Source organism: Phyllostomus discolor, chromosome 4 (assembly GCF_004126475.2).
Source record: "Phyllostomus discolor isolate MPI-MPIP mPhyDis1 chromosome 4, mPhyDis1.pri.v3, whole genome shotgun sequence".
NCBI classification, from domain to species: domain Eukaryota; kingdom Metazoa; phylum Chordata; class Mammalia; order Chiroptera; family Phyllostomidae; genus Phyllostomus; species Phyllostomus discolor.
This window is the reverse complement of record NC_040906.2, coordinates 96381235-96395749: the sequence shown is the minus strand read 5'-3', so window position 1 is coordinate 96395749 and position 14515 is coordinate 96381235. Positions and strand designations below refer to the sequence as shown.

General features: G+C 40.1%; 1 protein-coding gene across 4 annotated transcripts in view; it reads left to right on the top strand.

Annotated features, from left to right (window-relative positions):
• Positions 1–14515, top strand: part of NCKAP5 (NCK associated protein 5) — a 1018052-nt gene that overhangs the window by 898256 nt on the left and 105281 nt on the right. For all 4 annotated transcript variants that reach the window (XM_036025027.1, XM_036025026.1, XM_036025025.1 and 1 more), the window contains 3 exons: positions 1394–5124; positions 5819–5996; positions 13114–13192. In XM_036025027.1, the coding sequence (XP_035880920.1) occupies positions 1394–5124; positions 5819–5996; positions 13114–13192 (3988 nt within the window). The remainder of the gene's footprint in view (positions 1–1393; positions 5125–5818; positions 5997–13113; positions 13193–14515) is intronic.

The window sequence follows — 14515 nt, the reverse complement described above, 5'->3', positions numbered from 1 at the left end:
CTCAGTCATTAAAAGAACCCAGGAAATAAGAGGTCAAAGCTTTACACCAGCTCTTCCTTAGATGTATAATTTCCAAGAGACTGATCTTGCTGAATCCCAGTTTCTTCCCTAGTAAATACAATGAAACTGTCTTCTTCATGATGCTGTTCTAAGAATTAAATCAGAATAGTGTGTAAGTGTGTGGTATACAACAGCTGTTTAGTCAGTGTTAGTTCCCTCCTGCTCTTCCATTTGTTATTAACAGTGCTGTGAAAAAATATGAGTATCTGTGTGGAATGCAGTATTTTTTCTTTGTCAATTCTTGGTCACTTCTTCAAAACTAACCCTAGTATTCATGGAGGTATAAAGGATAAGAAATCGAGTTTTATAAGCTAGTGGGTGAATCATTACTATGGGTTCTAAGAGCAAATGCCCCACTGCTATATGTGTGGCTGTATTTCACAGGTGTTCACTGCCTGACAAACCCATGAAGTCACATGACATTCTATCAGATGGTAGAATGCAAGGGACCATAAAGACATGGGCTAACCTACTTTTCCATTTACCTTTGTTACCGCTCCTACACACTGAGCTCACACTGTCTTTGGTTATTCTGTAAGTGCACCTTACACTTACCTTCTCAATTTGTGTCTTTGACATAGCATTTCTTCTAACTAGAAATGATTCTTCCCACTTTAAAATTAAGGCAAAACTAGCCATCTTTCGAGGGCTAGGTAGGTTTAAAAAACAGCACATGGCTTTTCCAAAGAGAAATATGGGTTTCTTTTGAATTTCTGGAATATCTATGGCATTTGCACTTCTCATATGTGCCCTTGACTTTCAGTTATTTGTGCTCAAGTACTCTCCTCTGCCAGGTGCATGCTGCTTTTTATTTTTTTTATTTTTATGTTTTATCCTCACCTGAGGACATTCTTTCATTGCTTTTGGAGAGAGAGGAAGGGAGAGAGAGAAACATTGATGCAAAAGGAAAGAATCAATTTGTTGCCTTCCATATGCACCCAGACTAGGGACCTTACGCACCTGGAACAAGGATTGAATCTACAGCCTAGGCATGTGCCCCGACCAGGAATAGAACCCAGAACCTTTCAGTTACAGGATGATGCTCTGACCAGCTGAGTCACACCAACCAGGGCTGGGGTGCACACTTCTTGAGGGCAGGTCCTTATTCTCTACTTCTTTAAATCATATACTATACTGTTTAGCTCAGGGCCTAGAGAAGTAGAGATCTTCTATACAGTTAATGAATTACTTTCCATTAATTAATTAATGTATGCATTTATTGTGAATATTTATCAACCACTAGAACAAATTAGATTCAATGATGGACTTTTCCTGTTATAAATTTGTAATCCACATGACTCTGTCATTTCTGATATCTACTTTTCTTCCCTAGCCATCATCACAAAACTGGGATAAAAGGCTGAGTATTGATTCTTCACTCCCAAGTGGCTTTGCTAGTCCTACAGATGAACTACCTCCAACTCGTATCAAGGAAAGTCACATTTTGGAAGGACTAAGAAGGCTACAGAAGCAAAAAGTATTACTTGAGCCCCCATCAGTGATAACCAAATGGGGTTATAAAGATTGCATGAACTCAAATGAAGGCATATACTCTCCAGGAATTAAGAGTAGTAGTCTCAAGGAGTACCCCCCTTGCAAACCAGCTGGCATGGGGAAACCCTGCAAGGAGCCCCACAAGGCATTTGTTTATGACACAGATTCTCATGATGATGCTGATGAGGACTCTTCCTCCTTGGCATTGAATAAAGCCTTTCCAAACCAGGCCTGTAGGCTGCATAGTTGTAAATTAACTCACAGTGTTTCTGACAGTCTATTTGGCTGGGAGTTGAACAGAAAACACTTTTCAGAAGACACATCTTCATCTTACCCCAGGGAAAGACTGGAAAAGCTGAGCACTTGTGCCAGCAGCTGTCCTTTGGAGAGGAAGCTGTGCCCAATGATGCAGGTACCTTGGGTGCAGAGAGAGAGGGGTCCTGACAGACAGGGCCGTGGCAATCTCCAGCTTTCAGACACTGATGACAATGAAACCCTCGATGAATTGCATATAGATAGCAGTGATGAGAAAAGCCTTTCAGACTTGTCATTGACTGTGGACACTGACAAGTCCATGGAAAACCTGGACATCCTCATGGGACTTGGAAAACCTCAACTTGAGTCTCATGATGAGGAGGAAAAACAAATGCCCATCCACTTAGAGAGTAGGCCAAAGATGTTCAGTTTCATAAAGCAGCAAAGGGTTGTCAAAAGGACTTCTTCAGAAGAATGTGTTACTGTAATATTTGATGCAGAAGATGGTGAACCCATTGAATTTAGCTCCCACCAGACAGGTGTTGTCACTGTTAGCAGAAATGAAATTTCCATCAGTCAGGCCACCACTGGACCCAAGGAAGAACACACTGAACCTATACCTCAGGGAACTGCTCACTCACAGCCAGGGGCTGCTGTGAGAGACTACACTTTTGTAAGGAGACCTGAAGAGCAAACTGAGAAAAACATTCCAAAAGACTGTGCAGATAATGTCACCGAGGCACCCACTGAATCTTTCAGCTCCAGGACAGTAACGCAAAATACTCAGAGACAAAAACTGGCCAAACCAACACATACTGTGTCATGCCAGAGTAATTATAGATCTTTGATGTCCATGGGTATCTGTCAGAAGCAAAATCTGACAAAAATACCTGCCAGGAGGAAGCCTTCACCTCAGAAATCAAAAATAGTGGAGCCTGAAACCTCCACTAGAGCCCTCTCATCAGTCCCAGTGGTTCTTGAAAACTCACTAGCCTTGGCTCCTGGGAAACTCTCCCGGTTCAAGAGGACTGGAGGCCCAGGGCACCTCTGGGACATACAGCCAGACTCACACATTCCAAAACGCAGCTCCAGAATGTCCAGCAGGAGGGATGGGGTCCAGTGCTCCAAGAGTCAGATTTCAGCACCACAGTTGCTTTCAAGGCCCCTCATTGAGCCTGGTGGCATTGGAGAACCTCTCACAAGGGATAAGCACTGTGACCCTGGGCCAGAGGCAAGGGTGAAATCACCTTCTCCCCCACCCCCTCCAGGCAGGTCACTCTCCCTACTCATTAGGCCCAGTTATGACTATTTGCCACTGCCTTCGTCTGCCAAGACTGAAACCAGCATCACTGATGAAACAGCAAAGACTGTATTCAAACCAACCCCTCTGAAAGGATCCTCTGCTCCTCTCATTTCCCCGAATCACACAGAAGTGCAGGGGAAGAAACCTGTGGCCTTCAAAAAACCCATCTTTACTCATCCTCTGCCCTCCACAGAAACAGTGATTCAGACCAGATGCTCTGCTCATACCTCCTCCAGCTCATTTGCCATGATGGCCCCAGGGCCCCCAAAGGTCTCTCCAAAGAGAGGTGCCCCCAAAACCCCACCTCACCAAACCTTTGGGACCACACAAACAGACACAGGGTTACAGACTCCCAAGAATCATTCTTCAGCCCATGAACCTCTGGACATATCATCCTCCACGAGTGTCTCTCCAGGAAGAAAAGGACAGCTGAATGACAGTGTCTCCACATCACCCAAGCCTCCCTTTTTAGGGGTAAATGAGTCGCCATCATCTCAGGTTAACAGTCCCTCACCATCCTCCAAAAGCCATAATGCCCCACATGGTTGTCAGAATGCTCATGAGAAAAGTTTGAGAACTCGCCTCCCAGTTGGGCTCAAAGTTCTCATGAAGTCTCCCCAGTTGCTCAGGAAAAGTTCCACAGTGCCAGGGAAACATGAAAAAGATAGTCTCAATGAAGCCTCTAAAAGTTCTGCTGCTGCAAGCAAGTCAAAGCCAGAACATTCTGGGACTCCAGCAAGCCTTGAGGCCACAGTGGGCGAAAGACCTGTGACTCCTCTGAGTTTACAAGTACAAGGCAGTTTGGCTGAAGGGCTCCCCCCGGAAGCAGCAATGCCAGAGTCAATGGAAAATCACATCCCTGGGGCTGACAGAAAGGACGGAGTAGAAAACAGGTCTGTAAAAAGGTCTCTTTCCTCCAACAAGCCACATCTGAAACCAGCTTTAGGCATGAATGGAGCTAAAGCCCGCAGCCAGAATTTCAGTGCTCACTCAGGTGAGAAGCCCCCCACACCCCCTATGGAAGGGCCAGGCAAAGTCCGAACTCAGATTATTACCAACACTGCAGAGAGAGGCAGTTCTCTGACCCGGCAGAGCTCCTCCATAGATGGCTCTCCCAGCAAGACCCCTTCAGCCTCCATGTCTGACAGCCTCCCCACTGCTGGGAGGACCCTGGGCCGTGCCCCCTCGAGGCAAGGCTCCCTGGGGAGCACAGGCAGCTCCAGCAGCTGGCATGGAAGCCCTAGCAAGTTGCCTTTGAGGATCCCTCCAAAATCTGAAGGGCTCCTCACCCCACCTGGACCTGAAGACCAGCAGGCCTATGCCCAGGGAGGATGCCCAAGTGAGGCTGCACCTGAAGAACCAGGCAGGGACCACTGCAGATGCCCACCCACCCCGGCAGACTGCCCACGAGGCCTGCAGAGCCCAGGGAGGACACAGTGCCCAGGCAGTTTGGAAACAAGCAGGACCCCCAAGCTAGAAACTTCTGGAATCTATCCAAATACTTCTATAGCCAGGACTAATGCTATGAGCCCAGAAGCCCCCCTCTCACCCACAATCGAAGAAAAGGTCATGTTGTGCATTCAGGAGAATGTGGAAAAGGGCCAAGTGCAAACAAAGTCCACAACTGTGGAAGCGAAGCCAAAGCCTGGGCCTTCTTTTGCCAGCTGGTTTGGTTTTCGGAGGAGTCGACTTCCCGCTCTCAGTAGCAGGAAAATGGACGTCTCCAAAACCAAAGTGGAAAAGAAAGATGCAAAAGCCTTGAGCTTTGGAACTAAGCAGTTAAAATCAGAGAGAAAAAAAGAGAAGAAGAAGCCTGAGCTCCAGTGTGAGATAGAAAATGAGCTTAACAGGGATACAGAGCTGGCAGATCCTCCCAACGGGAGTTTACAAAGCAAAAATAATCTAAAAACACCACACGACATTTACGACCAAATGAAGTTTGAACCGAGAAATAGACCCAGTCCTGTTCCATGTGCAACAAAAGATACCTTTATGACAGAACTTCTGAACAGGTAACGCATGGGCAAAGAGGGTGATGGTGTTGGGGGTGGGGGGCCTTACCCACAGGGAGAGTTGTTTGCTTCCTGAACATTAAATGCCAGCCAAGCATGTTTTTCATAAAATCAGAAATGCAGGATAACATTTTTTATACATTAGCCAAAATTTAAACAATGAAATAAAAGTTAGCAATAAAATGATAATTTAGTCCATGTTACTTTGTTAACCAAACCAATGGTCTCTGAAATTAAAGAATGGTAAGTTTTATTAAGGTTGAAAGAAATTCAGCCTATACTAGGACCCATGAATGTACCCACATAGCATGAAATAGAAGGAAATTAAACATGCATTCTAAAGTATGCATATACTAAGCAAAAGTATACTGAGAAACTTCCAGAGGAAATTACATTTCCTGCTGATCTTAAGTCAGAAATGAAGTTAGCGATCACTTTTCAGTGGTTTTTACTGCCCCCCCGTCTCACAAGCTGTCATAAAATAAAAATAAAGGATTATTTTATCAAATCTAAGTTGACACAGTACTGGAATATCAGGTAAAGATTTGATCAAGGCCACTGAGAGACACTATCACTCAAAGAGTTAAAGACAAAGAGGTATGTGGGGGTTACTTTAAACATTAAAGAACTGGGAAAATAGAGTGATTGAAGAAGAGCAATGTAATTTATCAGAGGAATCACTTTCTACCTGCAGAGTTGATAAGAGAGCAGCTCACCAGACAGAAAGTGGATCAAATAATGTTTCCTGCAGGAGTGTGTTAAAGGGCAGCTCCCAGGGCTCCTGTCTCACCAGCAGCTCTATCAGCACACAAGGAAACCAGAAGAAAAACATCAGAACCAAAGCTGAGGGAGAAATACCAAAAGGGTCCCTGGTAAGTGCTCCACCATCTGGTTATCAACTGTTAGATTCTCCGACAGGCTGGTTTGGGTTCTTTCTCCCTTTCGTTGACAAAAATATATGGGCAAGAAGACATTATGGGGTAAAGAGAAAGTTAAAGCAAGAAAAAAAAAGAGGGAAAGCTTGGTGACAACTATAACTGAGAGATGGCAGCTGGGGGGCGAGCAGGCCTGGCCCCCTTCAGCGATGCTGCTTTTTTAGCATCTTCAGAACGAGAGTGTGTGATCACAGTGCAGGCAGATGAGGCTGCTGGAGTCATCGGAAAATTATACCCTGATGCTAGGACCCTATTTTGATGATTATTTCCATCATTTCCAGCAACACAAGGAGGAGTGAATATCATTGTAAAAAATAAAAGTGCTGAACTATATGAAAGAAAATTGACTATTTAGATGATTTGATTTAATATGTATCAAATAGAAGGTGTTAAGACTAAGAAATCCTTTCTGGAACTTGACTCCCTAACCTTTAGTTTTTTAATTGAGAATTTCAGAACAAAGTGGGTAATGTCCTTTTTAAAACAAGGGGGAGGGGAAGAATTGGGGGAAAAGGTACAGGGAATAAGAAGCATAATTGGTAGGCACAAAATAGACAGGGGGAGGTTAAGAATAGTATAGGAAATAGAGAAGCCAAGAGCTTGTATGTCCGATCCATGGACAGGAAGTGAGGGGGAGGGAATGCTGGAGGAAGTGGGTACAGGGCAGAGGGGGATAGAGGGGAGAGAAAAATGAGACAACTGTAATAACATAATCGATAAAATATACTTAAAAATAAAAGGACATTTTTATATTTTCCAGGGTGTACCAGTTTCAAATAATACTTCTATCTTAAAATTAGCTTAAGCTGCACTTATTCACTTTATATTCTTTCTGTGCTTTCATAACTGATTTGATTATGTTCAATGTTTCTTTCTGTAAGCTTTAAAGCAGTTAAATGAAAAAATTCCCTTCACAGAATTACTGGCTGTATCCATATATTTTTATACTCTTGTAAACTAGATTGTACAATATAATGCATGCTATCATTTTCTTAAGGGAAACTTAAAATATGAAGTAATAACACATTTTTTCTAGAGTAGTTCAAAAATAGATGAGGCTCTACAAGTAATCATGATTGATATTAGTAGTTATTAATTATTAATTTAATAGCTTATTGACGTTTAGGGTTCTTTATAGTTTCACAGACATACTATAATTTGAGATGAGTGCATATTTAACCTTTTTTCAAAAGCTCTTGAATCTAAAGACACATAAGGCCTTTTAAAAAAAAAACTCTGGAGTCATGTGCAGACTATCTTCTTTGCAAAAGCTTTTTTTTCTAATTCCCCCCTCTAGACTCTTGACTTCCATTGGAATCATCTCTTCTGTGAAAATGTAGATGTGCCCTGCATTATAAAACCGAAAATTATAAGCATATCTAGGCTGCCCTTGTGTCATGTAAGGAAGCAGAGAGAACAAACAATGTGTGGAAATGTGCAATATGCCAGAACTTCAGTCTAACTGATCTAAAACTTTGATAGCCTAGCAGAGCCCTTATCAGACACACTCAATTTAACTATGCCCATTCAATATGGTTCTGACAGCAGAGAGTATATCTTCACTGTACAGAAGTCCCTAAAAAAAACAAAAAGACCCTCTGCTTTTTTTTTTACAATTTTATTTTTGCTTTCTCATTGCTTCCTAATGTAAAGCAATTTGTCATGCTTGTCCTCTCTTCCCCACAGTCTTTCACAGTATAGTGAGAGGTTTCCTTGAGTCCTTCCAGAATAACTGCAGGAAAGTCTTATTATTTTCTGTGAAGTACAGAGATTCCCTAAACACCCCATGTAGACATAATCAACAGGGGTATGCTAATTCTTCTAGTTAGCTGCAGGACAAAATTAGTCATGCTGGGAAGCTTTCCCATAGAGAGGAACGCTATTAACCTGGATAGCTGACCAGCTAGTCATTTTTTAAATGTAAAATGCAATGTTTTTCATTTCATCTCCATAATCATCATTGTAGTGTGGGCTAAAGTTACTAATTGCAGAAAGGACATTACCATAGTCTTCACTGGGACTAGTACACAAACAGCACTGAAAAACCTACTTTCTTATATGTCGTCAGCCCATGTAGGAAAGAGATTAGATGTAAAATAAGATGTATTCTATACCATGGCACATTGATGTGAATACCCAAGAACCTTTTAAAATTCAGAGTTTAAAGGAATTTTCCCCCACTAGGGCTCAAGGTAAATTTGCTCTCTGCTTATTTCAAAGTGTGTTGCAAAGAATTCTGATAGTAGTTACTTTGGATGGAAACAATAGCTGCACATAATGCATTACATAGCATACTTTTTTCCTGAATAAAACCATTAAAAACCTTATAACTTAATATGCCACTACCCCTTGCCTTTTACAAACTAAGACTACATTTAGTTATGAGGGTCCTAAGGCATTGTAATTATTTTAAACTACAGTAATAACAGTAGAAAGATTATTTCCATACCTATTACAAATCCATGTATGTAGCAGACCTCCATTTAGTTCACTGGTAACTGTAAGTCCATTTTCAGGATTGTTAGATACATTCCAACATGTGTAAAATTCCTATTAATGCTTTGCTAAATTAAAAATTTTTCTCCTTTAAAAACTTTAATTAAAGGCATATATCCCCATTTATGTCATTATTTACAGTCCACTTAGTTCTAATTTTGTGTAATTTAGACATGGACCATGTTACTTTGTACTTTTATTTAAATTATATAAAATCATTATAAGAGGAGAAAAGGCATCCCCAGAAAAGATAATTCAGAAAGAAATGCACTCTGCTTGCTACATGTTGCAAGTCCTTCGTTCCTGTAGATTTAGATAATTTTCTAAAATGAGAAGTCTCAGAGAAAGAGAGCTCCAGCCTGCTATCTATCACTGGACAAAATAAAAACTGATAACTAAATTAATGGTACCATATACTTCATCATGCAGTGGAAAGAGATAGCTATTTTAATGAATATTTTAATTTAAATTATTTCATGTTATCTCACCTACTGTCACAAGGTCTGAAAAAAGTCACATATGCTAATAAAAAAGCCTCAAGTATTATCTCATTAAAATGGTCCAATGGTGATAAAATAGCACAAAATAGTACATAATGACAATTTATCATCTTATTAAGTTCTACAAACTGTTATAATTTCAACATTCTTAATTGAACAATCCTATTCTAAATGCTATTTTGATGCTAATAAGAAGCATGCGGCCCTGGCTGTTGTAGCTCAGTGGATTGAGCGCAGGCTGTGAACCAAAGCATCGCAGGTTCAATTCCCAGTCAGGGCACATGGTTGGGTTGCAGGCCACGGCCTCCAGCAACCACACATTGATGTTTCTCTCTCTCTCTCTTTCTCCCTCCCTCCCTTCTCTAAAAATAAATAAATAAAATCTTTTTTAAAAAAAGAAACATGCATATTTTGCTCTCTTCCTGAAAAGTTTTTCTAAATGACTAACCATTCTGCAGGCATTGCCTTCTCGGAGCTCTGCCTCCAAAGATCACTTCCCATCTCCCTTAGGTTCATTGTGTGCTTTTCCTTTCTCAATGAGCTTTAACATGTACATGGGAAAACATTAGGGTTAGGATGATTCAGAGAAGAAATATATTCAGAATTCCAAATGAAGGGCATCATCCCCAGGTATGGGGTTTAATTCTGTAAGTATGTATGTATATTGGCCAGTGGTTAATGGTTTCTCCCTTTTCCCTTCTGTGTCCTTAGTAAGCTCATTCCTCCTTGCCTTTTCTAATGATAGGGATTAACAGAATATAATGGGTTCAATGATATTTAGTAGTTACCTGGTATAGACTTATATTTGGTACCGTTCTTATCTACAACTGAGCTCAAAAAGTGGACAAGAGTTGGAAATGCACTATTAGAAGGTTCCCAAAGTACTGGCAACAAACTTAAACCAAAAACAGCCCATAGTTATTGCCAGTGAATAACCTGTTACTTCTTACCAAAAGGGATATTACTGATTATATCTGTCCCTGGTAGAGCAGTGATTGAGAAAATCTAAATCTCTAACCACCTTTGTTTTCTGAGCTGAACGTCTTGATTTGGTGACCACTCCTATCTTTGAAATGCCTTGCCATGTGAAGATTGTTCCACTTGTGTCTATCTTTGGCAAATTTTAAAGCTTGAGTGGGCAGCCCCTTACCCCAGGAAGCTTCCCACAGCCTCTCAACACTCAAGCACTATGTGATCAAGAATGAAAATTTATGTTAATTTCAGCCTATGAAAAATGTAATTAGCAAGGGGAGTCTGCTGTCAGCATAAATTATGCCCCTTATTGCCATAGGCAAATGGATTTTTTAATTACTTACCATTTTGCATAGCAATCTGTTTGTATGGATAGAGTCAACAGGTAGGCCATTCTAAGACACTCGCCCATTTTACATTCTGTTGCTAAGTCTTCATCCCTCTCCTTCAAATTGAAAAGTCCCTTTTGTTAGTTATCTGCCCCTCAGGGGTCAATTAGCCCAGGAGAGCTGAAAGAACTAGGGGCCTCATCTCCAAGCCCAGTTTCTCCGATAAATCCCTAGAGACTACATTTAGTATTTGCTGTTAAAGGCACGTAAAGCCCTAGAAAGGTTCTGCCAAGGAGCTGACAGGTAGGACTACATGCTGGCTTCTGTTTTCTTTCTTAAATATGATACTTGGAGAAAGATGATGGTAAGTTTCATAGAAAGGGAAGTAGGGAAGGCAAGCAGGTCAGTTATACACACACACCACAACAACACACACAGTGAAAATCATTGCTACTCTTAAATAAAGTTGTGGTTTATGTATACTTGGAATCCTGCCTAAACATCTAACTGCCAGACATGAAGAAAAATATAGTAATTCTTGGGAAGGTCTGGAAAAGGATGCCTATAACAACATGGTGCACTCTGAACAGTGAATTACAGCAGTGAATAGGGATAAGGAATGCCCACTGCAAAACTGAAATCCTGTGTGCCCTTGAATAGGTCACTAGCCCTCTCTGAGCCTCTTTATTTTAATCTATAAAATGAGGATATTGTTCTAATTTTTAGATTCTTTAATTTAGAGTTTCATAGACTGATGGAGATGAATTACCCACATTCCAGTAAGTAGGCTAGCGGGTCATTCCTTTAAGTTGAAAATGGGTCAATTTAGAAAAACCTAAGGGAAATGCTATCTTACATAACAGGTAGAGGAAAATATGGAACATATTGCCATTAAGAGTTGGCATGGGCTGAACATATAAGCAAATTTCCTTGATGTTTCTATAAATGAAGACAAAAGGCTGTTGTTGGATTGCTTATGGAAATTAAGGTGTTTGGGTAATGTCTTCCTCAGTGAGTCTTTTGGTATCCTTGCCACAAACAGATGGTTGAGCATAGTGAACTGTGGAAGGCAAACAAATAACATGCCTACCTCACTAATGCTCATAATGCTTTCCTTTCTGACATCCATAAATGTGCACTACTATAAGCAGAGCTCATTAAGGAAAGTTTTTACCCAGGTTTCCTAACTTTCTACCTCTAGAGGTGCTAACAATCAGGGAAGTACATACAGAGCAGACAGCTGATGGGAAAATGATGAAACATGGCCTCTGGACATTCAACCCCTAACGATCTCTTCTTGTGAGGTTGGATGGCCATCCACATACTCTCTTGAGTTTGACATCTTCTGGCTCTCAGCATGCACAGATTAAGCACCAGTTACAATGTAATATTAGAACTATAGTCATAAAATGTAAATAATTGTTCCTATTCCATTAAATATGAAAATAGGAGGTAAAAAGTAAAAAGCTAAATTCAGCTCAAGGCTAGTATGCAACCATATGACTTTCTACATCATGAATATAAAATAAGAGTTTCTTGGCATTCAACTCAAGCCCCTGAGCAAATCTACCAACAACCATAACCTCTAATGTACATGCCTGAACAGAACCCCCATTGCATTCATTACACAGTTCACCTTGTTATTATTGGCTTCCCAGGTAACTGGCAGGGATGTATTTTTAAAAAGCTTTTTCGGGTCATTATGCCAAGGGCCACAGTCTACACTGTCATATTCAAACAGAAATTTGGGAATAACAGAGTACACCCAAATAAACACAAATCTCAAACCAGGTTTGCTGTATTTGAATCTTGGTCCCATCACCTGTATAATTTACTCATCTTGTCTGTTTATCCAGGGTCCGTCTCTCAAAAATGGATCTGACAATAGCACATGCCTCCTCATGTTGTTGTGAGGACTATGAAATCATGGGTGTGAATATCTTAGTCAACATCCCATATATAGTATAGTTTGCTGTTTTTATCATTGTTGATACTGTTGATACTCTTATTATTACTGGTGCTATCAGACTGGGAAGGCAGACCTAGGTTTTAGTTCCAGTGTTGTCACTTCAAATACATTTAAGGAAACTTGCTGGATCTCAGAATTCTCATTTGTAAAATACTGTAATGTTATTAGATCCTCTCTAGAGTTCCACTTGATTCTACACCATCCAGCATCTGGATATTCCAACTGAACTATAAGGGAAACGTTTTTGATCTGAAAACTCTAGATAAGTGTGTCACTACTCTAGTTCACAGAGTATACGTCATAGTCACTTCATGTATCATTGTAGGAAGAACAAAAAATACCATATCATTTTCTTAGCATTACAGTATAGGAAAGGGTCAGGTTATCTAAGTACATTTCTTTAGTCTTATTAAAATTTGCAGTGGAAGTCACTGACTCTGGAAGAATTATATTTTCTTAGACTTTAATATTTTTCCTTAGAGCTCTGTGTTACTAGCCTTATTAAATATTAAAATCAAAGCTGTTATCTCTAAAATCTTATGTAGAATTAGGTGCCATATGAGTCGTTATTTTTAGGGCTGGGGTTATATTTTGGCAAATATGCTCGTATAATTAAAACTTGTAATAAAGCCAAGTGGTAGAATGGGGAAAAGTGGAATGAAGAAAATATATATGTGTGTATATATACACACACATATATGTTGTAGAATCTGCCATTATTCTGAGGATGGCAAAAGATTTATTTAACATAATAAATAAGAGCTTATAGTAGTTTTTTGTTGCTGCAGATAAGAGAGGCAAATGAAAACCTGCAAGAGGATGAAGAAGATACAATTGTAGATTCTGCATTTCAGAGCCACATCATAGGTAAGAATTCATGCCTTGATACATCTTTAGCTGAGATATTGTCTACATGAGAGCTTCTTTCAGACTCAGTGTATTCCTCCAGACCATGTCTTATGCCTTCCACTATCAAGACTGGGTTTTAACTTCTCCCACATGGTTACTTTTGTCTTCTTAGACATTGGAAGCTACTATAAAATAAGTGGGTCAAAGCAGAACCTATGAAGAAAACATAGGTGTTTGCAAAGGAATCACAAAGCAAACTAATGAGAAGTGAGTACTTGTCAATATAACATGAGAATAATATTGAGTATAAATAATAGTTCTCTGAAGAGAAAATCAGTTTTGAATTGATCCAGTTTCTTTGGTAATTGTTTCAAGAAGCACCTTGTACAACTACTTTTTGTTAGAAATGTGAATTGGGGTGGCAGCTTTCTGAAATTGAATGTTTTTAATTGGATAGTTTTTACACCAAAGAACCAAGGGATTAAATGCATATGGCTTGCCAAAAGTCTTCAATTTATTTTCTTTATTATTTCTGTTAGAATTCTGTTTATAGATAGACCTGTCTCAGAAATAAGTTCAGCTTGTCAGCCATTTCTTAAAGTTATGCATAACCCTAACTTAAAGGAGCTTAGGTTCCCAAGCAAAGGGACTTTGCTGACCTGTTTTCAGTAGCCAGAAAGCAACTGATGATGGAGTAGCTGTCTGTGACTCTGACCCTCTCCAGGCGATGGAAGAGGTGATGACTTTGAAAGCTCGGCTTGCCACCTTGCGCACTTGCAGAATTAGTTTTTCCTTGGACTCTAAACAAGGCTGTGAATATAAGCATGCTGATTCTTTAGATTTATGTAACACACCAAGGCACGGTGGACTCATTTCTTCAAATCACATGTGGGTGTAGTAGATAGTCTTGAATCCCATGTTCTAGGACATGGCAGCCCAATAGATTTCTGGTTTCTGGTATAATCATTATCCACAGCTCTTGCCGTTTCACCAGAGGACCATCAGCTGCCAACCCTCAGTGTCTCACTGCTCTTAGCACCATGTTGCTACACTTTGCAGCTGATTTTCTAAGACACCTCATCTTCTGCAAACCATAATTTATAGTTTATCTCAAAGAGTTATTATCCCCATGGCTTAATGAGACTGGCACACCAATTTTATTCTTTTCATTGGTAATTGGGAATACAAAGGTCTTGACAAAGCTGAACGAGTGTAGTCTGAATAAGATTATTATTCCAAAAAGACATCCTTTATTATGGATGTCAATGTAAAATGCTTAAATTGGTAGCAGTTCTGCATAGTTAGCTGATAAGCAAGTTAAATGTTGTTTAACAGCCTTCA